Source organism: Oreochromis niloticus, linkage group LG7 (assembly GCF_001858045.2).
Source record: "Oreochromis niloticus isolate F11D_XX linkage group LG7, O_niloticus_UMD_NMBU, whole genome shotgun sequence".
Taxonomy (NCBI): domain Eukaryota; kingdom Metazoa; phylum Chordata; class Actinopteri; order Cichliformes; family Cichlidae; genus Oreochromis; species Oreochromis niloticus.
Window position 1 is genome coordinate 109,390 of NC_031972.2, and position 26,245 is coordinate 135,634.

Consider the following 26,245-nt stretch of genomic DNA (forward strand, 5'->3'; position numbering starts at 1 on the left):
TATCACTGCATCATACACCAGGAAATGCTGTGTGGTAAAGTCCTAAAAATGGAGCATGTAATGATCACCGTAACACAAACTGTAAATTTTATCTGAGCTAAAGGTTTAAATCACCGTCAATTTCAGTCTTTTATGTGGGAAATAGATTCAGAGTTTGCCGACATTCCTTATCATACAGAGGTCCGTTGGCTGAGTTGGGATAAAAATTCTCAATAGAGTTTTTGAGCTCAGCAAGGAAATCTGTCAGTTCATGGACATGGCATGTATGATGCGGTGAAGGCATTTCAAGTGAAGCTGTCACAAATGCACCAGTGCAACCTGCCTCACTTTCTCTGTTGCCAAGTAATGTTGAACCAAGTCAGCGGACTTTGCTGAACTGCACCTGTGCAGATTCAGATGCAGCTGCAGTGTAATGATACACTCAAGGCAAAGTACCAAACTGAATGGCCCGCACAGTTTATTAGTTCCACTCCTGAAGCAATGCCCCAGCTCTGTCTACATGCGGCTCGAACCTTGTATATGCTTTCATTTATTTTTTCTGGGGTTTTTGGCAGCATGTTCATATTTCTAACTTGCATAATTTTAACAGGATATATTTTTATGAAGAGCAAAATATTTAAAGTTAAAGTTTATTTTTTAAGTTTATTTAATCTGGAATAATATTCCTGTCTGTTTTTATTCATATTTATGTTTAAAAAACATTGTTTTAGTGTGTTCAATGAATGTTTAACTTGTTTGGCCCACGACCTAAAGTGTGCCTTGAGTTTTGGCCCCCTGTGCAATTGAGTTTGACACCCCTGTCCTAGAGTATTTAAAAGTAGAATGGGAGGCAGAGCCTTCAGTTTTCAGGCCCCTCTTCTGTGGAACCAGCTTCCAGTTTGGATTCAGGAGACAGACACTATCTCTACTTTCAAGATTAGGCTTCAAACTTTCCTTTTTGCTAAAGCATATAGTTAGGGCTGGACCAGGTGACCCTGAATCCTCCCTTAGTTATGCTGCAATAGACGTAGGCTGCCGGGGATTCCCATGATGCATTGAGTTTTTCCTTTCCAGTCACCTTTCTCACTCACTATGTGTTAATAGACCTCTCTGCATCGAATCATATCTGTTATTAATCTCTGTCTCTCTTCCACAGCATGTCTTTATCCTGTCTTCCTTCTCTCACCCCAACCGGTCGCAGCAGATGGCCCCGCCCCTCCCTGAGCCTGGTTCTGCCGGAGGTTTCTTCCTGTTAAAAGGGAGTTTTTCCTTCCCACTGTCGCCAAAGTGCTTGCTCATAGGGGGTCATATGATTGTTGGGTTTTTCTCCGTATTTATTATTGTGCGATCTACTGTACAATATAAAGCACCTTGAGGCGACTTTTGTTGTGATTGGGCACTATATAAATAAAATTGAATTGAATTCTCCTCCACCCGTCGGACATGATTCGGCAACAGCCTCAGGAGGAGAAGTTCATTTATATCACAGCTACAGTCACTTCCTGTTGTACGCCAGCAGCTTCAGCTCCCAGTGCGAGAAACCTCAGCTTCCATCAGAATTCAAACCGACCCAGGACGAGCAAAATACAACAGCAGGAGCTGAGCTTCTTAAAGCAAAGGGAGAACTAAACAGTGACAAGAGCAAAGACCAAAATGTCCCCAAGGAAATGCAAAATAATGTAATGTAAAAAACCTAATAAAACAAAGTTTCCAAAAAATGATGAAATGAGACAACAAAAATCTCACAAAGACACACAACGCGAGCATGAAGATACACCCCTAAACGTTCAGAGACACAAAAGTATTACAAAAAAAAAAAGAAATGTCCAAAAAATGGCCACAAATGTCAAAACTCATTTAAAGTGAAGCAACATTTCTCCAAAATGCCAAAGTGGGACAACAAATTGACCAAGAAGACATGAAAAAATGTCCAGAATAAACAAGAAGGTGTCACAAAAGGAACCGAAAGAAATCTAAAAAGGATCATACAAACAGAAAATCTGAAGTTCGTAAAGCTGTCCGCTCTGTGGTTGTTCTCCAGCAGTTCAAAATCTGCTGTAATGATGTCCCACTTTGTCCCACAGGCCTCCAACATAAGCACGTCCCACTTTACTGTGATAATGTGCTGGAGTTATTAACCATTTCGTTCCAACTAAACTGCGAGAAAACAAACTGCCGAGTTTGTTGTTTCTCATGGTGGGTTTCCCACGCCTAAACTGACGTGACAAATTTTCAATTTTCATATTTTCTTGTATTTCTTTTTAAACTCTTGTTAAAAAAATGCTGTAATCTGTTCAGATTTGCCTCTTCAGTACTAATGAACATGATTTTCACAGCGTACATCCCATCCAGGGACAGGCCGACGTTCCCGTTTCCTGCTCCACACCACAGTAATGCCCAGTGTAGTTCACGGGTCATTTCGCATTATCAGTTTTTTCTATATTTGAACCATTAATGTTTAACTCCAAGCTGAAACTGCAGTGGAGTATTTGCTTTACCTGCACGAGATGAAAAAGACACCGACTCCTTTTTAATGAACTCTTTGAAAATGTTTTTCCTTCCACGTTTTCAGCAGCTTGGTCTCTGTAATGAGATCAGTGAAGATCTAAGAGTAGCTGTTTATGATGCGTGTTACTGGGAGGAGTAATGAGATTACGGTGACGTCCGGCTCGTGTGTGCGTGCGGGGAGAGTCGCTCCAGGCCGGTGATTACGGCCGCTGAGGCCCAGCAGCCATCCGAGCAGCGAGGCCATCAGGACCTCAGCAGCAGGCTGATGTGATTACAGAGAGCGAGGCCGGCCTGCGTCCTCCAACACATGTTTACTGTCACAGTCGCCAGGTAGGATTCATTTGTCCCCGGCGGACCCGTCACTGTGGACCAACCTTGGAAGCTGGAGGTGATCTGTGACGCTGCTCTGAGCTCCTTTGATTTTTAATCAGCATTTTTTACTAACCTTTATTTTCAGAGAGCGTTTTAAAGCTTTTTGTTTGATTAACAGTGTTGTTACCACTCAGTGAAGCGCAACAACATCCTTCGACTCCAGGGACCGCACAGGTAAATGGCCTGCATTTGTAAATGGCCTGCATTTGTATAGCGCTTTTCTAGTCCATAGGACCCCAAAGCGCTTTACACTACATTCAGTCATTCACCCAGTCACACACACATTCACACACTGGCGATAGCAAGCTACATAGTAGCCACAGCTGCCCTGGGGCGCACTGACAGAGGCGAGGCTGCCGGACACAGGCGCCACCGGGCCCTCTGACCACCACCAGTAGGCAAACATGGGGTTAGTATCTTGCCCAAGGATATTTGGCATGCAGCCAGGATGCAGCCTGGGATCGAACCACCGACCTTCTGATTAGTGGCTGACCTGCTCTGCCACCTGAGCTACAGCCACCCCACCTGGCGAGGGGCAACCTGCCTCCGACCAGTTGCGGTCCGCCTCTCAGACAGACGGCTAAAGCTTATAGACAACCACGGCCTAATTTGTGAAAGCAGACAGATTGTGGCAATGAATCTGAGCCAGCTAGACCTCTCTGGAAGTCCACTCATATATTTATATCCATATCTAAGCATCGTCTCTGAATGCCTGTGTTGTTTTGTGATTAAGCTGCCGTCTTGCAGAAACTACGTCACTGCTAGTTTCACCCCAACCAGCAGCGACTGGAGCCGTTTAATCTATAGCTGACTGCTGTCCTCAAAGCAACCGTTTCAAAGGCTACGAGATCACCACACAGGTTTTTTTCATTTTGCGGTTACGAGCTCTGCATGTTGTTTAAATCTAACGTTTAAAGAGAAACTCCACAAACAGACATGCTGACCGTGCACACAGCTGACAGCAGTCATTCTTCTATTCGTGTCTCATCGAGAGGCTGGGCCAGATGTAGCCGTCGACTTTGCTCGCTGTAAAATCTTTTCATGAAAACCTGCACAGGTGTGTTAGCGTGGCAGGTTTTCTTAAAGGCGAACAGCCCCACGACATGTGGTTGTAACGAAGGTCCAAAACTTTCTGACATAACTCCTCCCAGACTGTGGAAACACTGTGAAGCACACAGTGACGGCGAGGCTGTACAAAGTCTACTTGTACTTCTTTCAAACATTTGCTTTGTTGTTTTTTGGATGAATGATGGAAGGTCAGTATGCTTTAAATTTTGTTTTTGTTTTTTAAATAAAAGCCTGTGATTTTCAAAATAAGATGTATACAGGAGGAGAACAGGATGCTGTGTGTATAAAGGATCATCTGTGCCAAATGCAATTAGTTTACTAAATAACACCATGTAGTGATGTATGTATTATAAATGTGTGTTTATTGTTACCAGTATTTATGTTATGAACTGAAAACAGTTTCCACTAATGTGGACACTGAACTTTTTCTAATGATAAAACTTGAAAATCTCACTTTTTTTTAAAAGATGCTTTAGCTCTGAATGATTGTAGCGTCTTTACCTTACACTGTAAAGCACCTGTGAATTCACACGACACCAATGAAACTTAACTGAATTAAAATTCCATCATCACTATAGTGCTCACAATGAGACAAGCACATCTGACAGTGAGCGCTGACGATTTAACACATACAAAGGAGCGAATCCATCGACCTCCAACAAAGCAGTGTTTGCAATGATCCAAGACACTTCCTGCTGAAGGTGGACAAAGCACCCACCATCGAGGATGACCAGGTTACATAGAAGATGTTAGCAGCTGGAGATGTCAAACAACTTGGCTGAGGATCCCCGAGGACTCGTGGGACAGGAAGAGGAAATGGTGGATGGAAATGAGTGCGGTCACATGATGGAACAGCAGGGCTTTAAGCAGGCGATTCAAAAACTCGACTCAGAATACAAAATCGTACAAAATCGTTTGACTCGTGCTGGCTCACTGCAGTATCATGCAGCTGCGAGCAGTGTGTTCAGGAGATTCACACTCCAGTTTAGGTAGCGTGACATCAGTGACAGCAGCTTATGGTGGAAAAGGACCTTCACTGACTTAAACTTATAAATGCTGCTGCCTGGAAGCATGCTTCAAACCTATCCATCCATCCATTTTATTCCCCTTAACTAACAGCTCAGCCGAGAGATATAATCTCTCCAGCGTGTCCTGCGTCTGCCCCAGGGTCTCCTCCTGGTGGGACTCACCCAATAGGCACCCAGGAGGCATCCTTGTCAGATGTCCCAACCATCTCAAGTGGCTCCTTTCGATGTGGAGGAGCAGCTGGTCTACACCGAGCCCCTCCCAGATGGCCGAACTCCTCACCCTATCCTATCTCTAAGCGAGAGGCCAGCCACCCTTCGGTGACAAAGGGCAGCCCTGGCGGAGTCCAACACCCACCAGAAACGAGTCCGACTCATGGCCATTGACCAAGCTCTTGCAAAGCTTGTATAGGGATCGAATGGCCCATAGCAACAGACCAAACATTCCATAGTCCCAAAGAACCTCCCACAGGACACTCCCAGGAAGATGGTCGAAGGCCTTCTCCAAGTCCACAAAACAAACGTAGACTGGTTGGGCAAGCACCCTCAAGTATCCTTGAGAGGGTAAAGATCTGGTTCAGTGTCCCACGACTGGGACGAAAACTGTTTTTCCTCCACATGCATAAAACATAAATCAGTCACATTTTTCCAAAAGGTTTCTGGGACTATGAGGATCCCATTACATTTTAACATGTGAGTCTATGGAGCCTCTAGTGGACGTTAGAGGAACTGCAGTATTTGGTGTGTTCTGCCACTTGGAGACGGAGGTTGATGATTGGTTTGCAGCGTATGAATCTGTTAATTAATGTATTTGTCTAAAACCTATTAAAGAAGCTTGTAGAAGCTCCTGCAGGCTCGACAAACACCCCATTTGTGGACGATGTCACGAACACGCAACCGCCACTCCAGTTCTTTTTTTCTTTTTACAAATCCAGATTATTTTTAGCCAAATGTGCCATCCTTTCTCTCTGATACTCACATTTAAAAGGGTTGAGGCTGAAGTTGGGCTGTTCGTTTTTGGCCTGCAGCCCTGTGAGCACAGTTTCTCTGAAGAAATAAAAATAATTTCAGGCTCGACGTTTGCATCACTAACGTTCACTCGAGCGCTGAGCTGAGAGCGCGGCCTCCACAGTTAGATAAGTGCAGCTCTCAGTGAGAGCTTCAGGCGAGGAAGAGGAGCAGCCCCGAGGATCACCGCTCCACTCAAACCACAGCGAATGATCCGAAGGTGGATGGTGCATTCTTAAAAGGCCCATTTTTACTGAAATTAGCCTGCAGTGCTTCATGCAGATGATTCGCTGACCCAAAACGTCAGCAGGAATGAGCATGGGATCATGGGAAATGTCCATCAGAATTTAAAAAAGTTTAACATCTAATAAAAGAGCAAAACTCACATCCCAACACGTGGGAAATGATGAAAAATGATTTATGAGAAAGTTCTTCATGATAGGAAATATGCAGACAAGCCAAAACTGCAAGCAAAATAAACTACAGTAGAAATCAGACAGAGTTACAAGATAATAATGAAAGATTCTGAGATATTTGTGAAGGTAAGGCATCATTTTACATTCAAATCTTTTCGATATGAGAAAAATTCCCATAATTCATACAAAGTCAGAAGTAACAGGAAGTCCTGGCTGTGAAACGGCGAGTGTTACGTCTCCGTTACGAGACTCATCGTTAGTGTCTCGTCCTCCATACAGAGCCACTCTGATTAGTCTGACATACTTTATGACTTCTTTATTATTAAGTGGTGAAACCAGCTTCCTCCCTGCGTCTGACCTGCTGCCTCAGCAGCAGTAAAACATGATAACTCAATTACAAAGTACTTCCATTTAAATTCACCCACCTGTTCCAGCAGCAGCATTAGAGGGATGCTGATGTATTAAGGCAGTAATGATAACTCAGTTATCTACAGCACTTGGTCACAGATTCATCCTGCAGCCACAGAGCTGATGTTAACATCTGGATCAGCTCCAGTGAGTACAGGTGAGCACTTCTGCCTCTCAGATGGACACAGGGTGTCTTTACTGAGGCTGCAGGCTCTGTTTTCAAAATTAAAAAACATAGAATAAGAAAGCAAAGTGAAATAGAAACCCTATCAGTCTGCAGTGTGCACACCTGCCTCATGGAGCTTCCTGACGTCAGACTTCAGTTTAGCTAAAGTCCAGTTGAGCCGAGGCGATTTTTTTAAATACACAGAAATCTGTATAAAACGATTCCTCTCCAGCTTTAATCAATTTTTAAAACCTGGTGTAAGTACAGCCGTGGGTGACGCTCCTGAAGCTTAGGATGTGGATGTTTTCACAGCGAGTGTCCAAACCACACAGCGTGGTGTTAACCTCGAGCTGTGGTTGGATCATCTTTCAGCTGAACTTTTTATGATGGCGTTTAACATGAGAGCATCTTTCCTGTGCTCCTGTGCATCCTGTCATCACCACTAACTTCTAGTTCTGATAAATCTCGTATGTTTTTTATTATGCTTATAAAAACTGGGAGAAAATCTAAATCTAATCTTAAAGTGGATCTAAATTGATTTTTTAAAACCTCAAATCCGAACACAACACACACAGGACGAGAGACTATCAAAATAAAACAGGAAACTAACACTAAGACGTTTGACTTACATGGATGACTGAACATGGATCAGGACACTGAGATAGAGACAAGGGCCGCCGAGCTAACGGGCCAAAGTGAAGACAGACAAAACCGACGAAACACGGGAGATAACACAGAAACACGGACACGGGGGACACGGGAGGACAGCAAACCCGGCCAAAGGTAATACTGTGTCCAAGCTGAAAACTACAACAGCTTCAAACTGAAGATATCAAACAGGAAACCAAGTAGGAAACCTACCATGCTTGTAGCTCACATTCACAAAAGTAGGATGGTTTGGCACTTAATTTTATTTTTCTAGCTAATATTCACAAAGGTAGAACGGTTCGCCACTAAATTTCGTGTTGTGCGCATGCGCTGAAACAAGGGGTAGGATGGTTTGTCAGGTACGATGGATTCCCAGAACACCTGTTTCGTGACAACGTTAGCATCTAGCTAGCACTACAGAAGAGGAGCTAGCATAACGGGAGTAACGTTTTTGTCAGGTAATTTGAAATGCAGCGTTTCTGTGAGCTCGACAGACATCAGCACACACACAAACTGTGTTGTAGCTAAAGGTCCAGCTGGTGTATCTGACAGGGAGAGAAAAGGCAGAGAGCTACGTTCACTCAGAGATGGAGAAAGATAAGAAAGAAGGAGAGCTGAGAGTCAAAGGAAGGATGCTCATTTAAAGCTCACATGGAAGTCCTCATGTTTCTAAATCACATATTTGATCTGATCATGATTGTTTACATAAATTCTGTGTTTTCATTTTTGTGAAACTTCCTGCTAAACAAGCTAAGCCGTGCTAACTTTGTGTCATTGAAACGTTGCATGAAAACAGCGGGTAGTGCAGGATAAACAGGTTAGTTTGCAGCTCGGTGTGTGAACGTGGCTGTGGGCTTCATCATTACAGACTCAGTCACTGATTTCCACCTTTATATCAGCCGTGTACTGTGCACTATAACGACACTATGTAGTGTCAGTGTAGTAATAGAAATCAGCCCAGACAGCTGCGAAACATCTGCTGGTTGAAATCACCTGTGTCAATCCATAAAGATCAGCTGATCACAGCCTGTACTGAAGTGTTTTCCCCACCTGAGCCACTACGGATCCTCCACCTGCTGAATCCTCTGGAACCCCCGACCGTGCTCAGGTGTGCAGGCAGCGTCCCTCCACCAGGTAGGCAACAGGTTATTCTTTAAAGGTCACGTGTCCGACAAGACAGATTCAAGCTGAGTGCATTCTTTAGAATTAGAATTTAGATTCAAGTAACATTTGTATTTTTATGTACTATTATTATGAAATTTGGTAACTGTGCAGGGGCGGATCTAGCAAAGCTTTTGCCAGGATATACTTTTCTTTCTTACTCTCATATAAAATATTTAGCTTTTATTAAATAGTTATCTGAATCTTACAACCAAAGTTTGTATAATAATACACAAGATTGGCTGTAGACCATTGTTCATCATTCAGAACACTGTGTAAAAATAACAAAAAACAAAAAGTGAATGCAAAAGTGCATAAATATTTATTTTACGTGTTTGATGTGTGTGGCGGGGCGTGGTCTGCAGTGCCGCTGCAGGGGAGGTGGACCCACCTGAGCGGCATCTGCAATCACGCCTCTTGGGCGTAGTCTGTGCTCTCTCGGCTGTTTTTTGGGTGTGTGTCGGGCTGTGAGTTGAAAAGCTACAGCTGGCTGTGTGGGTACACCAACCATGTGTGAAAAGTGGTCCATAACGTAATGCTTCAAAGCGTGTTCGTGCAAACATCGGCTGTGTCCAAATTCATGGGCTGCATCCTCCTGAGGCCGCATTTGTAGACCGATTACGTCACAGCGACGCGCCGAAGGCTGTCCAAATTCGTGGACTCCTCCGAATGCAGCCGACAAATGCGTCCTCCTTTTCCCCAAATTTGAAGGATGGGTCGGGTGTGTCCTTCGTGGCCCACCATATCCCAGAATTCATAGCGTGGCCCAGCCAAACTCCAGTTTCCGGCAATGGCGGCCGCTACTAAGTTTTAAAATTACTCTTATTAATCTTTCTGGGTCACAAAATAAACTTTTAACATATTTTCAGGCGAGAATGTGGGTGTGTAAACTTCAAATATCTGCTCGGTTTATCAAGGTATCGCATATTTGCAAAAGTGCTTCGACGTTTTCGGAGACGTCTGTTACCCACCAGCTCGATAGCTAACCGAGAGCTCGAGGGTCACTGAAGCCGCCGAGAACGGCACAACTCCCGGCACATCATTTTCAGATCACCGCGGACTTTCGGTACTCAGGTTAAACGTAATATATAAGTCACTTAGACAACCTAAAAAGTTATTGTTTGGCTTTTTTCAGTGTTTTATTTGTTCGTGAGTAAATCGGTTTGGCTGAGATTAAAGTTATTAGATTAGATTAGATAAAATAAAACTTTATTAATCCCCCGGGTGGTTTTCACACAGCTGAATAAATGTCAAACAGAAAACTGATTAAACAGAAGTGTGAGATGGTCGAGAGTTTACGCCAGTGTCCTGTTATATTTTACATAGCAAGGAGCAGACGGCCGAGTTTATTAAACTCCACCGAGACAGCGGTGACGCAGATCTGAAGGCCAGACCGTCCAATTTCACAGCCGTTTACTTCCGGCCTACCCGACCTTCTGAGGACCCGGCCCACGTAGACCGCGAAGGCCGGGTCCTCAGGAGGATGCAGCCATGAATTTGGACACAGCTATTGTCGGGTCTGCCGTGGTACAATGGGACTTCTGCTCATGAACCTGTGTGCACAGGTCTGCAAATCGGCGCTGTACGAAGTAACTTCATCTTTACACAAAACTGTAAGCTGTCATCTGTGAGGCGCGAGCGGTGTTTGTTTTTACCATAGTTCATGGTGGAGAATGGCTGCTCTTCTGAGTTTTGCCCTAAGCAGCCGTATAAATGGCAAACTACACTGATTAGCAGCGGCATAGGCACACATAAAATTTCTTCTGAAATTTTTGCTTTCTAGTTATTATTGTTATATTAACACAGCACAAGGTTCAGGCGGTGGAATCGGACAGTGAGTACATTTCAGGACTGTTTAAAGAAGTCGACTCAGTACTGAAACTTTTACTTTTGTTTCCCTTCTGCAATTTTAATATTAGATCACCAGAGTGAACTCAGAGTAAACCTGCCTGCCCTGTGTGCAAAAGTAACTGCCCCTAAACCTGATGACTGGTTGCTCAACCCGTGGTCACGTGTTTGTGATGCCTTGAGAGGGTCGTTCGCGTCACTGTGGAGGAATTTTCAGGATTGTTTGAATTCGGACACATTGGAGGGTTTTCCAGCATGAACACCTGTTTAAGGTTGCGCTGAATCTGGCCACTCCAAGAATCAGTCAGAAGCCAATCAGAGGTGGACGTGCCGCTGTGTTTCTGATCATTGTCCTGCTGCCTGAGTGCTCTTGAGCTTCAGGGCACGGACTGATGGGCGGACGTCCTCCTTCAGGGTTTTCAGGTCACGGTTCTGTCAGTTGCAGCGAGTCGTCTCTATGCTGTGATGATTTTGCTCCTTGGACTCTCCCATGGAAGCCATTTTTACCCTGTCTCATTGTTGTCGTTGACCTTTGACCTTTACTGAGCCGAGTGAGGTCTGCAGGTCTTCAGATGCTGTTCTGGGTGTGTTTAGGATTTGATTTGTGAGTCTCTGATTTTTCCCTGTGTGTTGCTCCTGTGTTCACCTTTGTGCCGGTTCATTCATGTGAAGTATTTCGATGCTCATATTCCCTCTTTCAGCTACATCTATGTTCACTTCCTGTTTTACTTTGGTCAGTGGTTTTCTCTCTTCTAGTCTCAGTTTTGATTCCTCAATCCTGATTTATGCTCCGCTTCTGCTCTGCGAGCGTTCACCTCCTGTACAGGTGTCTCCTTTTAGTTACTTCCTGTTTTCTTCTGTGCATCCCTGCTCTGCTCCCGTGGGGTTCAGGCATCTTGTTATTTGTGGACTTCCTGTTCATAATTAAAAACATATCATGTATCCCCTCCTGTATGTCAGTGCAGTATGTCCACTGTCCAAGACTTCATAACCTCCGGGACACAAACGTCACAGCAGTTCTGTGGCTTTTGGAGTTTGCCGACAGTAATTTATGGAGAAAAGCCCACAGCATCCTGCGCTGATGAAGACATAATCATTTAAATTTACTTTATTAGACGTGAAGCATTCAGGAGCTGCTATATTCATTAGAAACCCTGAACCATCATTACACAGCGTCACCATGAAACCCTGCTGACGACCGTCCATCATTATCGACATTAATTAAATGAAACATTCAAAGCAGTCGCAGGAAACCTGTTTGTGTTTGCCACACTCACTTTTGTAATCTTATAATACTTTAGAATATGAAATAATGTATTACTATGTAATAATATGATTATAGAACATGTTTAATAAAAGTTAAACTTACAGAGTTTGTTTGGCTGGAAACAAAACTCTTAGACTTGCACTAATCGTGTCCACTGTGGGCACACTACCATGAGCTTCATACAGTACACCACAGTACAGAACTCTGATTACTTCTATGTTAGTATTTCACAGTAAATACAACACTGTGCAAAAATCTTGAGCCCCCCTCCATTGTGACTGTTCTGCAGGTTTCTGACACTTCCTGCTTTTTCATTCTTCTACAGTCCACTCCTTCCACATGACCATTTCCTTTGTTGAGTCTCTGAACTCTGACCTTTGAACCCTTCAGCCTCACACAGCTCCTAACTCAAGGATGAAACAGAGCTGTGTCTACAGGAAACAGACAGCTGAGCAGAAACCAGTTTGCTCAATGTTTGCTCCCAGCAGTCTGTCACAGAAACACAGCGTTTCTTTAGACCCGTCTGTAACACAGTTTGACATCAGGTTGTATTTTTGCTCCAATAAGGAGATTCCCACAGAGCTGCTCAGTGTGGGGTGCAGCGTGTCCTTCTGAAAGGGACCTGACAGGTGACCTGGACCTTCAGCTGATCATCTGAGTGGAAGGGTGGCCGTCAGGTATGAAAGTGACACGATGTGCTGCATCCTCCTGAGGACACATTTGTAGACCGATTACGTCACAGCGACGCGCCGAAGGCTGTCCAAATTCGTGGACTCCTCCGAATGCAGCCGACAAATGCGTCCTCCTTTTCCCCAAATTTGAAGGATGGGTCGGGTGTGTCCTTCGTGGCCCACCATATCCCAGAATTCATAGCGCGGCCCAGCCAAACTCCAGTTTCCGGCAATGGCGGCCGCTACTAAGTTTTAATATTACTCTTATTAATCTTTCTGGGTCACAAAATAAACTTTTAACATATTTTCAGGCGAGAAAGTAGCTGTGTAAACTTCAAATATCTGCTCGGTTTATCAAGATATCGCATATTTGCAAAAGTGGTTCGACGTTTTCGGAGACGTCTGTTACCCACCAGCTCGATAGCTAACCGGGAGCTCGAGGGTCACTGAAGCCGCCGAGAACGGCACAACTCCCGGCACATCATTTTCAAATCACCGCGGACTTTCGGTACTCAGGTTAAACGTAATATATAAGTCACTTAGACAACCTAAAAAGTTATTGTTGGGCTTTTTTCAGTGTTTTATTTGTTCGTGAGTAAATCAGTTTGGCTGAGATTAAAGTTATTAGATTAGATTAGATAAAATAAAACTTTATTAATCCCCCGGGTGGTTTTCACACAGCTGAATAAACGTCAAACAGAAAACTGATTAAACAGAAGTGTGAGATGGTCGAGAGTTTACGCCAGCGTCCTGTTATATTTTAGATAGCAAGGAGCAGACGGCCGAGTTTATTGAACTCCACCGAGACAGCGGTGACGCTAATCAGAAGGCTAGACCGTCCAATTCTACAGCCATTTACTTCCGGCCTACCCGACCTTCGGAGGACCCGGCCCACGTAGACCGCGAAGGCCGGGTCCTCAGGAGGATGCAGCCCATGAATTTGGACACGACCGCTGTTCTCACTGACAGGCAGGACTTCTGCCGCTGTAGCTCATCTGCTTCGAGGTTCAGAGATGCTCTTCTGCACAGCTTGTTGGTAACCAGTTGCTGTTGTCCTCCTGTCGCTTCTCCTCTGACCTTTGACCCTAACAGGGTATTTTCTGCGAGAGCTGGATTTGTTCAAACCTCCTGTGTAAACTCAGAGATGGTCCCAGCATATCATCAGTTTCTGAAACACTCAGAACAACAACCGTGCCACGATCACAGTGCTCAGTTTGAACTTCGGCAGGTCGTCTTCATCATGTCTTCCTCCCTGAACGTGGAGAGTTCGCTCTGGCTCTTATCTCTGCATAGCTGGTTTCAAATCTTTGGTTTTCTTTGGATAAACCTGACACGTTTATATGATGGAATTTCACAAATGAAGCCAACAGAAGCAACGATGAGGTTATGTCTGCGTGTTGTTATTGGCAGCCACGCCTCCTTCAGTGAAGATGGAGACCTGAAAACAACTTTTAGTGAGCAAAGCTTAAACGGATTTCTGAAAGCGAGGCAGCATGCAGAGCCGGGGGGATGTTATTTGTCTTGAAGTGTCCGATGAGACCTTTTTTTACTCTCGGCAGCCGTCCTCCTGCCCGCTGCACCTCCGCTTTAATTGGCTGTCAAAAATAACCCGGCTCATCCTGCAGTTCTACCTCGGAGCGGGAACCCAGGGGACGAAGCCGCCGCGTGCACGTGGTGAAGATCTGTGCGTGGGCCTTGCCGTGGCCGTGCGACCTCCGCTTCACTGCGGTACGCTCTCGCTCGCGCCTCTCCTCTCGGTGTGGGCTGCTTCGCAATCTTTATGTAAAACCTATATGTGGGAGGGCAGCGCTGCCGAGAGCAGCTGCAGACATGTGATCCAAGTGAGAGGCAGCAAAAGCTGATCGCACCGTGTTCATGTTGGACTCCTCAGACCTGCCGGCTGCTTCTCGGACCTCTCTCTGTTTCAGCTACAACTGAAGGAGGAGGAGGAGGAGTGAGCCCGGCCCTCAGCTGCTGCTGCTGGAGAGGAGAAAATGAGTTCATTTCCTCTCTCTCTTTTAAACAGCTGTACAGTGGCTGAAGTGCCAGCAGGTGGCAAAAGCACTCACCTCTCTGCCCTCAGCCAATCAGAGGCAAGCAGCTGGGGAGTGGGCGGGACAAAAGAAAAGGAGAGGGAGAACCACAGAGCTGAGATAAAAAGTAAAGAGAAGAGAGCAGAGACGCGACTCCGAGGAGAGGAACGGGAGCAGCAGCTGGTCAGCAGAGAGGGAGGAGAGCGAGAAGGAGAGAAGGGAGGAGGAGCTCCTTCCACACTGAAGCGTTTGTTTCTCTGTCAAACTTCCTGGAAATGGAGCTGTGCTCAGAGGAGCGCAGACAGGCTTCCTCGGGCTGAGAGGGTTAAGAGGAGGAAGGAAGCCAGTTTAGAGTGAAGCTGCCCCCACCTCCTCTGCCTCCTGCTCCTCCACCTCCCTCCTCCTGTCACAAAGAGAAGCGTCGATCTTTGCTTCCTGCTGCTGAGAGGAGACGTGCGGAGGTCTGCAGCTGAAGCACTTCCTGTGTTTGTGAGGGTGGAAAGTTGCGCGTGGAAAGTTAAGTGGCTGTGGCGATGGCCGGCGGCAGCTCGGAGCTGATCCCAGAGCAGCACTGAGCGTGAGCATGGAGGAGCAGCCACCACCGCCGCAGGAGGAGGAGGAGGAGCAGCACGCTCCGCTGCAGGATGGAGGAGAGGAGTCCACCTCCACGTCCTCAGCCTCGAACGCAGAGCTCCCCGGGCTCCCCCGCCCCCCCCTGCCAGCACAACAGCAGGACCTTCACAGGTCTGAGGATCTTCTGCAGGAGGAGGTGAGTGTCTCCTCCCGCTGCTCCACGCGTGCACCTCCGGGTCAGCAGCAAGTTTTCTTTTAAACAGTCAAACTTTATCTGTGACACATGGGGAGCCAATCAGAGCGCACGGACAGAGTAAACTGATGGTGGTAATGCAGCTTTTTATGACCCCGTGTGCGGGCTCGGTGTCACGATCGCTCGCAGATTGTGTTTGTGTCGACAGTTTAGACGCGTAAAGGTCGATCGGTCAGCAGAAAGCCTGCACTTTGACCCCCGACGCTTCCACTCGTGCCAACTGACGCTGGAGTCGGGATTCTCTGGCTCGTCTTTGCTTTTCAGGTTTCGTCTTTCGCCAGCTCCCACGCTGACACATCTCTGATCGATATCAGCATTGATAACAGAGGAAATTACAGATTAGTCAATTAACCCGCTCAGTCTGCAGATTTTTCATAAATCGTAAGGTCTCAGTTAGAAATGCTCGTTTGTGATTAAAGCGAGCGCGTTGGATTAAACACATTTCAGATTTGTGCAGCTTCTCCGCACGAGTGTTATATAAAACCTTTCAGCACCGATTCAGGACAAACCTCCCTTCATATCTGAGCAGTTTTAAAAACAGTTCATTGGTGGATGTTTTAGAGTTCATTCATTGAGATTCTGACTTTCTGAAGTTTGACTGAAGCGCAGGAACGGATGAAAATCTGGAGAACACCTCCCTCAGAGATTTCCACACGTATTCACTTCGGTACTGAAAGCGCCGTAGGTGCACAAGAAGACACGCAAAATCCCGTCAGCGATGTCCACGCCGAGCTGTTTCCCTTGGCTCTCATTCATTCAGAGCTCATCCAGATGTTCTCAGCTGACAGATGAGCTCTGAACTGAAGGAACCGCTCTTCGTATCGGCGAGGCCTCGCTTCTACGGTTTCATGTCTGTGCAAATGGCCGGCGATGGCCGTGAGCTGATGTGACAAAGTGGGTTCAAATGACCAAGAAGAGTCCTTTCAAAATAAAAGCCAGCTCCTGACGCTGGCCTTATTACCAGGCTAAATGAAAAACACAGTCTTAAATGTCTGAAATTACGGGTTTAATGGTTTCTGGTGTGAACGGCGTGCTCTCTGTGGGCTGGATCAAAACAGCCAGAGTCCAAATCTTTGGGTTTTTTTCATTGACTGAGCCGTTTGTGGTCACATTTAATGGAAATGTGATGATGCTGGAGGAGGAGGTGTTAAAATAAAAGCCGATCAGTAACAGCTGCAGGCCGTTCGTCTATCAGGCTGTAAATATGGATTTATAAACATAGCATGTAATTCAGATTCTCAGTGGAAAACAGTACTAATCATCTGCAGTCCCACTCCAGAGTCCCTTCGTATTTTCTCTGTTTTTGTGGTTTTCACCATGGTGGCAGCAGCGAGCCGTGGCGCTTGGCCAGATGTTGCTGCGGGGTTTCAGACGGCGTGATGATTCACCGATTAGAGAAATGAGTGTCGATTCATTAAGAGCTCCTAACCTGCTGCTGTTCACGCCTCTGCACAGGAAGCGAGGCGTCACGCAGCGGCTCGAAGTAAAGACTCTGCTGCCAGAGTCCCTTCACAATTTGACTGTTTCTTGTGGTTTTAAGCATGTAAAGCAGCAGCGACGAGCTCAGAAACGATAGTGAAACTCAGCCGATGCAGTTTCATCATTTTCTTCTGTCACTTCTTTTTTTCTTTGTCTCTCATTTTTAAGTAAACTTGATTGGTAGAAAAATTCTCCCGCAGAGTTTCAGCAGGTTGGATCAAAACGTTCATTTAATCTTGATAAGGGCTGACGAGTCAAAGTCAAAAAAAGCGTGTCTTCGTGCTTTTCTACTTCATACGCTGTTACAGGTTTAGGTATGCCTGTAACACAGAGCTGTACTTTGAAGGTTTCCATCCTTTAAAATGTGTTTTTGCTTGCTTTGACTCGGTGAACCTGTTCTGCTCTCAGAGTCTCCTCTACAGGCTGAGAGCTAACAGGTGAAGGCGAGGAGGAGCGGCGCAGGAAGCTCGTGTCATTTGTTTGTATGTGCGGCAGCTGACACCTGTGAGTCTTATTAGACAGGAAATACTGTTGTCACATGCTTAAAGTGGGCGTAGTCTATTTCCTGTACACACAATAATATACTCTTCCTACTCTCGGGTGTCTGTGATATCACAGAGAGACCCCTAATATGGTCATCTAAGTCAAGTGGCCTTTAAAGTGGGAGGATCCAGAACAGCTGGTTTCAGACAGGATGAACTCAGGATCATACAAAGAAGGATTATTCTGATCAGTGACTGATCTTTGACGTTGGACTCTGATGCCTCGGTTTTGGTTTGTCACCCTCGGGATCTTGTTTATCTTCAAATCAACAGCCGAGTGATTCTGATCTCAGATCAGCTTTTTTATGTTATATTTAAAACATTTTATCGGAGGACAAAGTGTACTAACAGACACGCGTTCATTTCTGTAGTTTTGTTCTTGTGCTCCGTTAGAGTAGCTCTTGCCCACCGATGCCTTCTTGTTCCAGTAGCCCACTTGTCGTCAGGGTGCCCTGGTTCCTCAACACCTGACGCGGACCTTGTTGATCCGGGCGACGTCCGAGCCGGCATGCCTTCATATTTATCTGTCTCGCTCATGTCTGCGGTAGGCTGACTTAGCATATATATATATATATATATATATATATATATATATATATTTGCACAGATTTTTTTGTCTTTGCTATGTTTGAATGTGATTTAGGTGTCGGATAGTTTTAACAGGAAGTGCTCGCTGCTGTATTTTTAATAACAATGAATCAGGCTCGTCAGCGACCCGCGTCGCCTTACCTCCCGCGACACATCGAGGACACGCATCACGTGGATGTTTCCAGCCGTCAGACTTCCTCTTCGATGGGCTGTGAGCTCTGAGTAACGCGGAGCGTGCGTGTTAGTCAGAGCGTCTCCGTTTTCACTGAGATGAAGTCGGATAGAACTCATAGTCACACAGCGAGACGCCAAATAAAAGGAGGGAATTACAGGCGTCTTCATTCCAGCGGGCTCGGGGGCTTTTATTTTGAAGTGAAAGAGCTGGATCCGCTCGCCTGTGAATAAAAAGGTAACAAGTGCAGATTTAAGTTCAGTCAGGTGGTCTGTTTAATCTCCCAGTGATCTCCCACGGTCCTCTAATTATAGCTGCTATTAATGGATTGGCAGAGAAATTAATTAAAACAGGTCATTTTTAGGGCCTGGTGGGAGTGTTTCACTGCACAGGAGGAGGAGAGGATTCAATCTGCAGCTCTCTGAGGATAGAGCGGAGAGGAGGAGGTGGAGCACTCCTCTTCCTCCTCCTCCTCTCTGAAAGCAGCCAAGGGCTTTAAAGGACGCCACTGTGATTTTTCTTCTCTTGTTGAAAATGTAAGAAGAGTCTAAAATGCACAAAAGCAAATAAACAACCGCAGCGTGGCGCCTCCATCCGGCCTCTGGCAGCCACACAGCTCACTATTTAGATGTGTGGAGGAAACTACTCCTCCACCCTCTAAGCTCATCCACCCTGGTGACTGTGGAGCAGGTCTCCACCTGACACAGAAAACCGGAGCTCCATCAGCTTGCTGTCCCCTGCTGGGACGTCCGCCTGCTCAGGTTTGAGCAGGAAACGCACCTTCTTCCAAACCCCCACCTCAGAGGTGGAGCACGCTCTGCAGAGCCTGTGCTGGGAGGAGATCTGATTGGCTGGACCTGTGGAAGCTGTTTGAGCTCTGAGAGCTTCCCTGCAGTTTGATGGATTCTTGCTCTTTGTTAGCCGTTACATAACGCTGCAGGTCTGTGCTGACTGAGAGGTTGGTGGTTGGATTCCTGCTGGGTGTCTCGGGGCAGCACGATGAGCCTCGCCGCAGTACGGCGTGGATCGGTGACACCAGCAGCGCTTTCCCGTCTTCAGTGTGTGAGCATGTCGACCTTCATGCTTCGCCCAGCGTGTTCGGCTGCAGATGCGTGCTCAGTCACGTCTGGGTGAAAGCAGTAATCCACTCACAGACTCGGGAGGGTTTCCTCCACAGGGTGTAGCTTCGTGTTGTTGGTACACTTCTTAGAGAGGACCTCAGCGCCCTGATTCTCTCACAGCAGAGGCGCCTTAGTTTTAGCTCACGCTTTCCTGAAGCTTCAGTCATTCAATCACAGGAGTGGTGACGGCTGACGGTTCAGCGTGCACACCTGCGTGCAGTTGGAAAACTTAACGCATGTGTAATATCTTCAGGTCCAGCTCCCAGTTTGGACGGGCTCCATTTGGAAGTCTGGACTCTCCTGAGCTGTGTGTGACAGGGAAATGTCAAAGGTCACGGCACTTTATAGGATGTGATCCACTGGCGTCAGCAAACCAGGGAAATAAAGGACTTTACGAGCGTGTTTGTTCTCCGTCGTACGGTCGTAAAGACGAGCGTTAGGATTGGTGCGTGCTATAAAACAAAGCACACTGCGGCCGTCACACCTTCATCTGTGCTTTATTTTGCCTTTAAAGACTTTGATTTGGACTTTTTATCAAACACACTGACCTCTGGGGAAAAATGGTAAATGGCCTGTATTTACCATTACCAAACTGGCTCAAACTGTAATCATGTATTTACCAAAACATGATTACAGTTTGAGCCAATCCAGCTCATAACATATTTATATATAAGCAGCATCCTCCCAACAACACAGGCTGAATGAGAGGAGCTGAAGGTGCTCAGATGTTCGTGGCTGGTCTGAGCATGTGCAGAGGAGGGAGGGTGGAGTCTGTGATCAATATCAGTGGTGTCATTTTGGAGCTCAGACTGACAGCTCCACGTCAGTGTCTAAATGTAATCGTTTCATTTTTTCAAAACTCCACAGTCTGCTGCTGTCAAAGCTGTGGACAACATAACAGGAACGCTTCCATCGACTTCAGTGTGAGATCTTAAATCAGTGATGATGATGATGCAGTGTGTGCGGTCGGGTTCAGACATGTTTAATAAAGCTGATGATGAAGGTTAGCTGGGTCCTAACTTTAACTCAGACCTAACCCCAGACACTGCTGCTGCCGCTTCCCTCTGTGCTTCTCAGGTGCCTCCTATCCGGTTTCACTGAGGCCACTCCCTCACCTGTGACATCACCCCCCCCCCTTTCATTGCTGACAGATCATGGAAAACACCTGCTGTGATATCACAGACGAAGGCGGGGGCAAATGTTGCACGTGTTTTCCCACTGCTGAAAGCAGCCAAGATGTTTCTGTTGCCCTGAGTTCAGTCTGCCAGGTTCAGATCGCTTCCTCTGATCTGATTGGACGAGAACAAAAGGGGGTTGGTACTCTGGAGACAAACCAGTTAGGACGTCTGTCATCCTCCACATACCTCATCAGCTGTTTGTGGCCTGAGACAGGTCACTGCTGCCATGACGATGACGATGATGATGATGATGAACAGGAGCCAAAATGTAGACCAAGGGATTCATACACAACAGACTAAACACCTTTACTGTGGCGAGCAAAAGCTGGACAGGTGACAGTAATCAGTGAGAACAGACACGGCTAATGGGCAAAGAAACTAAAGGGGAAACACGGCAAAGACACGCCTCACGGCGTAACGCCACAACTGAAAGCCTCTACCTCAAGATGCCAGATTATTATCAGTAATTAGACTCCGCCCCAACAGGTGAAACCAAAGCTGTGGTCAGGAACGCTCCACATCGTAAAGGTTATTGAACCCAAACTTTACAGACAACGTCACAAAGCCAGGATAAAAATAGAACATGAGACTAAAGGTGAGACGTTCTGCTGTGGGTGGAGAATATGACAGGAATGCAGAGCAGCCGCCACGACATCACACGCCCTGCACATTCAAAGGCTAAAACACGCTGTTCAGTCAACTTTATTCATACTGCACCAGATCACAGCAGCAGTCACCTCAAGGCTGGAGGGGCCTGAGAGCTGAAGGCTCCGCCTCCTTTCTACACTTAAATACTGTAGGAACAACAAGTAGGCCTGCAGTGTGGGAGCGAAGTGCTCTCACCTGCTGACGAGCCCTGAAAGTTTACACAGAATGCACTCTGCGACGCTTCCTCCAGTTCATCGTCAGAAACAGATCAAACATCATCGTCAGGATGATGTCACGCTGAGACTGATCTCTGATGGTTCATTCGAGCACGTCTGGCTCTTCACGTCTATGCAGTATTTATTGTAAGTCGGTGTCACGTCCTGCACCTCACGCTGACACCGCGAGCAGCAGCGGACAGACCATCCTGCCGCAGCCACACTCGGCGCTGTCCGGGTGTCGGGTGTCACGGCCGGGCGGAAAGCCTCAACACCTCAGGCCGATGTCGGCCTTTTGTTTGAGGAGACAAATATGTCGCCTGTTCACACCGGCTCAGGTGTGTTTCTGTGGGAGTTTTCTGCTCACGCTCAAAAACTTTCCACACAGTCGGAAAATATCTGCACGCGTGTGTGAGGATTTTTAGGAATCAGGCTTATCTGGAAAACCAGAAGAACAGGAAGCACGCGACTCGGATCAGGCTGCCGGCCTTATCGTTCCACTGTCCACAGACCAGATTAGATAAACTCGACTCACAACAAAGCAGTCCTGCCAGGGTGACAAAACATTAAGCACAGGCAAAGACGGGCTGTAGAAAGTCAGGTGGCAAAACATGAAACCAGAATTAGGCTGATGAAAATATAACCCTGGCTCTGCTTCCTCACAGAGCCAGGGTTACGTGCAGTGGATGCTCATTTTTAGGGCTCAGGTCAGATTCTCTGAGACTTTTATCATTGGGAAAGACTTCTGAGGTCAGAGGTCACACGTGTCTCTGCTTGTGACGAAGTGCGTCGTCACGTCCGTCCTCTGCAGTTTTGATGATTTTTAGGACTCGTGAACATCGGGGCTGTTACTGCCTGATAATGGGCGTCCTTACCCGAGGCCTCCTCCGCACATGCCACGCGCCGTGGCTCAGGTGCTGAGTGTTGCTGGTCACAAAGAGCGTGCTGCACCAGAAACCTTGCTGTCATTGCTTTGGTTGTGAGCCAGTTGCTGCGGTTGCCCGTGGTTTGCATGGAAGATGCTGACTAATGCCGACTTACAAAGAGCGGCGCCGACCACAAACCTCGGCTGTCCCCCTTCAGAGTAAAAGCTTTCCCTACTGAAACCATTTTAAATGGTAAGACTCTTACAGAGAGTGTGTGTGTGCGTGTGTGTATGTGTTTGTGTGCGTGTGTGTGTGTGTGTGTGGATGAGAGAGAGAGAGTGTGTGTGTGTGTGGATGAGAGAGAGAGAGTGTGAGTGTGTGTGGATGAGAGAGAGAGAGTGTGAGTGTGAGTGTGTGTGTGTGTGTGTGTGCATGAGAGAGTGTGAGTGTGTGTGTGTGTGTGTGTGTGTGTGTGTGTGCATGAGAGAGTGTGAGTGTGTGTGTGTGTGTGTGTGTGTGTGTGTGCATGAGAGAGTGTGAGTGTGTGTGTGCGTGTGTGTGTGTGTGCATGAGAGAGTGTGAGTGTGTGTGTGTGTGTGTGTGTGTGCATGAGAGAGTGTGAGTGTGTGTGTGCGTGTGTGTGTGTGTGCATGAGAGAGTGTGAGTGTGTGTGTGTGTGTGTGTGTGTGTGGATGAGAGAGAGTGTGAGTGAGTGTGTGCGTGTGTGTGTGTGCATGAGAGAGTGTGTGTGTGTGTGTGTGTGCATGAGAGAGTGTGAGTGTGTGTGTGTGTGTGTGCATGAGAGAGTGTGAGTGTGTGTGTGTGTGTGTGCGTGTGTGTGTGTGGATGAGAGAGACTGTGAGTGAGTGTGTGCGTGTGTGTGTGTGGATGAGAGAGAGAGAGTGTGAGTGAGTGTGTGCGTGTGTGTGTGTGTGTGTGTGGATGAGAGAGAGAGAGAGAGAGAGTGTGAGTGAGTGTGTGTGTGTGTGTGTGTGCATGAGAGAGTGTGAGTGTGAGTGTGTGTGTGTGGATGAGAGAGACTGTGAGTGAGTGTGTGCGTGTGTGTGTGCGTGTGTGTGGATGAGAGAGAGAGAGTGTGAGTGAGTGTGTGCGTGTGTGTGTGTGTGTGTGCGTGTGTGTGTGTGTGAGAGTGTGAGTGGACCCAGGGATTACACAGACCCATTTCCTTGCTATCTTTGCCTGTTGCTGCCCTGTTTCTATAAATAGTCGGGTCCAGGAGGGCGACGCAGCCAATGAGCTCAAACTCTCACGTCCTCACTTCAGCCGTGCTTCTGCAGGCAGGTGAGCGCGTTACCTCACGTTACCTCACTTTACCTCACGTTACCAGGGGTTACCTGGGGTTGTTTAATCGGCCGTGGGGTCAGATACATACCTGTTCACACCACAAGATGGCAGCACAGTGTCGTGGCTCCTGAGCTGACGGAGGAGAGAAGAAGCAGTGTTTCCCGGGTGAGAGGGAGCTGCACTGATGCAGTTATGGATCTGATTTGTGTGACTGTGTATTTACTGCTCACATAATTAGTTTACTCACCGTCTTCTCGCTCTGAAAGCTAATCGCTCACTCTCGCCGTGCCCGGGCTCAGTTTCCCTCACTGTGAAAGCGGAGCAGCCGGCGCTCCTGAAGCCGGACGCCGGCATTATTTAAAGGGAATCTGATACGGAGGAGTAAAGGATTAAAGAGGAAGACAGGAGCCTCCTCTCGTGCACACCATCAGATCAATACAGGAAACACTTTTTTATCCTCCGCTTTATGTCCGAGCTCCAGCAGAACACAAACGATCCTGTGACCAATCAGAGATAAGCCTGGCATTACCTGAAGCTACACACCTGTTTTTCTAGCACGCTGGAAGCCTTTCAGTAAAGTTTAAAGCAGCTGCACCTTTCTAAAATCTGCCCCCTGGTGGTGAGTTTAATGTTTGCACTGGGTGATGACAGAAAGCGGCTTTAAAGGACGAATCGGACGCAATGAGGCTGCAATCTGTTACTGCAGACCTGTGTCTGCCCTGTTCAGGCACTAATGTGCTGCACGGCTGATCATTTCTGCAGTTAGAACATCTCTTGAGGCCCAGCTGAAGCCTTTCATTCCAGCTCTGATCATCACTTTAACCACTTACAGCTGAAGCTTTTAATCATTGTTAATCCTTACAATGAGAAAACTCAAAGGGACTAAAACACGTCAGAAATGCAGGTTAACTTTTTTAACTCGCATGTCTTAGTTTAATTATGTCTGTTTCTTTGTTTTTATGTAAATATTTGAACTAAATTACAATATAAAAATTCAGTTTTTATTAATTTATTAGAAGTGGCCCACCTGCAGTACCTTCACAGCCCACTGGGGGGCTGCAGGCCACACGTTGGAACCACCAGAGAAACTATTCAAGTACAAAGTAGAAAGGCATTGTTTCTACATGCTTCTGTTTCTTAAACAGACAGCGTGATTTATTCATATATGCGTGTTTTACTGTTTCTGGCCGCTTGTAGAGGACTTTGATCAGCTGTTAGTTTCAGAGCTGCGGCTGGAAGGATCTGATGCAGCGATGGCTTTAAAGGAGAGGAAGACGGTGGAGGAGCTCAGTGCTGGCAGTAATCTGCTGAGCGAGCAGGACGATGATCCGGCCGCGGCAGGAGGCGCTGATCTTTTAAGCCTCTTCCAGGTTTCAGGTCTGCTTATGTAAGCGCAGCAGCGGGGAGGATGTCAGGAGCGCTCGCAGGACGGGAACGCGTCAAACGCCACAAGCCTCGTCAGGGCAGATCTGTTCTGCGTGATGGGACGTTCCAGGCTGATAAATCAGCTCTGGAGGACGCAATAATGCCGATGACTCAAAGTTTAAATGAACAAAAGGCGCACACGCTGCAGTTCCTCTGATGTCCAGCAGAGGTAGCAGTGAGTCAGTCCCCATAAACATGTTTACAGCCTGATGCACAATAATTTAAAGTTTGCAGTATTATGTTTTTTCGTGCAGCGGTCCCTTCATCAGGAGGTCATGTGACAGCTGCGGGGAGTCACATGGTCTGAAAGTGTGTTTGCAGGTATATTTTAAATCTGACTTTTAATAAAATGACATCGCTCCGGTTGCCATGCTGCTCACGGCATAGAAACGACAAAAGCAAGAGAAGCTGATTATTTGACGACATCTCATCATCTAATTAGCGGCGGCGGCAGGACTGGGGTTTACAATGAAGACAAAGAGGAGCACGCTCAGTGCATGTTTGGACAAATTAACATGCGGCCCGGCTTCCTGTTTTTCTTTTTTTTAATTGGATCCATAATGCAGCAGCGGCCGGGCCTTGAAGTGTTAATGAAGAGTATTCTGGGATGTTGGAGTGGGGCCGGCGGCTCCATTCATCTCCAGGTGATCACAAAAGGACGCCTGAGCGGCACCTCCCGGGCGAGCCGGCCCGGGATCAGCCGCTCGGCCCGTCCTGCAGCGCGGGGCGGTGTGAGGCTGCTCTCAGATCAGATTTATCTGCTGGTTTATTTTAAAGCAGCGGCAGCAGCAGCTTAGTGCCTCCTTCCTCGCTCTGCCTGTCAGTGTGTCTCTCCTCTTCATCCTTGCAGGACCGCCTGACGCCTCCTCTCAGGTTGTATCGAACTGAACTCGCCTGTCGCCATCTGTGCTTTCGCTTTAGCTCGTGTTTTTGTGGCTGTGAAGAAGCTGGTTTAGTTGTGTGTTAAGCTGCTGGACCACCTCATCTGTGTGTGCCGTTAAATCAGTGGCAGATTACACTCGTTAGGCTCCTGTTTGCTTCAGCAGGTGTTTTTATTGCTGCTTCTGCTCTGCTCTCAGGTGTATCTGCTGTTTGTCTGCTGACCCGGCGCTGTACCTTCACACCAAAGTGTCTAACAGCTGAGAGCCCGGGCTGCTTTGCACACTCGTTTTTTTTCCACTGTAGGATCTGTGTGATGTCACAGAGAGGCGATATTCTCAAACGTGCACGTTGTGACGTAACAGGACGGATTTCTATTTAAAGGACACTTTGCAGGAAGGATTGGCCAAAGTTGAAAAAGTG

The 26,245-nt window shown here is 46.9% G+C and overlaps 1 protein-coding gene and 1 long non-coding RNA gene across 4 annotated transcripts in view; both read left to right on the forward strand.

Moving 5' to 3' along the window:
- Window positions 1-7,561: 7,561 nt before the first annotated feature.
- The window catches only part of dgkzb (diacylglycerol kinase, zeta b), a 43,937-nt gene continuing 25,253 nt past the window's right edge, over window positions 7,562-26,245 (forward strand). Inside the window, exon 1 of one of the 3 annotated variants that reach the window (XM_013266161.3) lies at window positions 7,562-7,733. In XM_013266161.3, coding sequence (XP_013121615.1) covers window positions 7,594-7,733 — 140 coding nt within the window. In that variant the 5' untranslated portion in view covers window positions 7,562-7,593. Of the gene's footprint in view, window positions 7,734-14,643; window positions 15,348-25,678; window positions 25,817-26,245 lie in introns of those variants that run through there. The other 2 variants (XM_013266160.3, XM_013266158.3) reach the window with 2 other exon arrangements.
- On the forward strand, window positions 7,755-12,660 carry LOC112847371 (uncharacterized). Its single transcript, XR_003220887.1, has 3 exons — window positions 7,755-8,056; window positions 8,610-8,732; window positions 12,442-12,660. It is a non-coding gene; the product is annotated as an uncharacterized LOC112847371 (long non-coding RNA).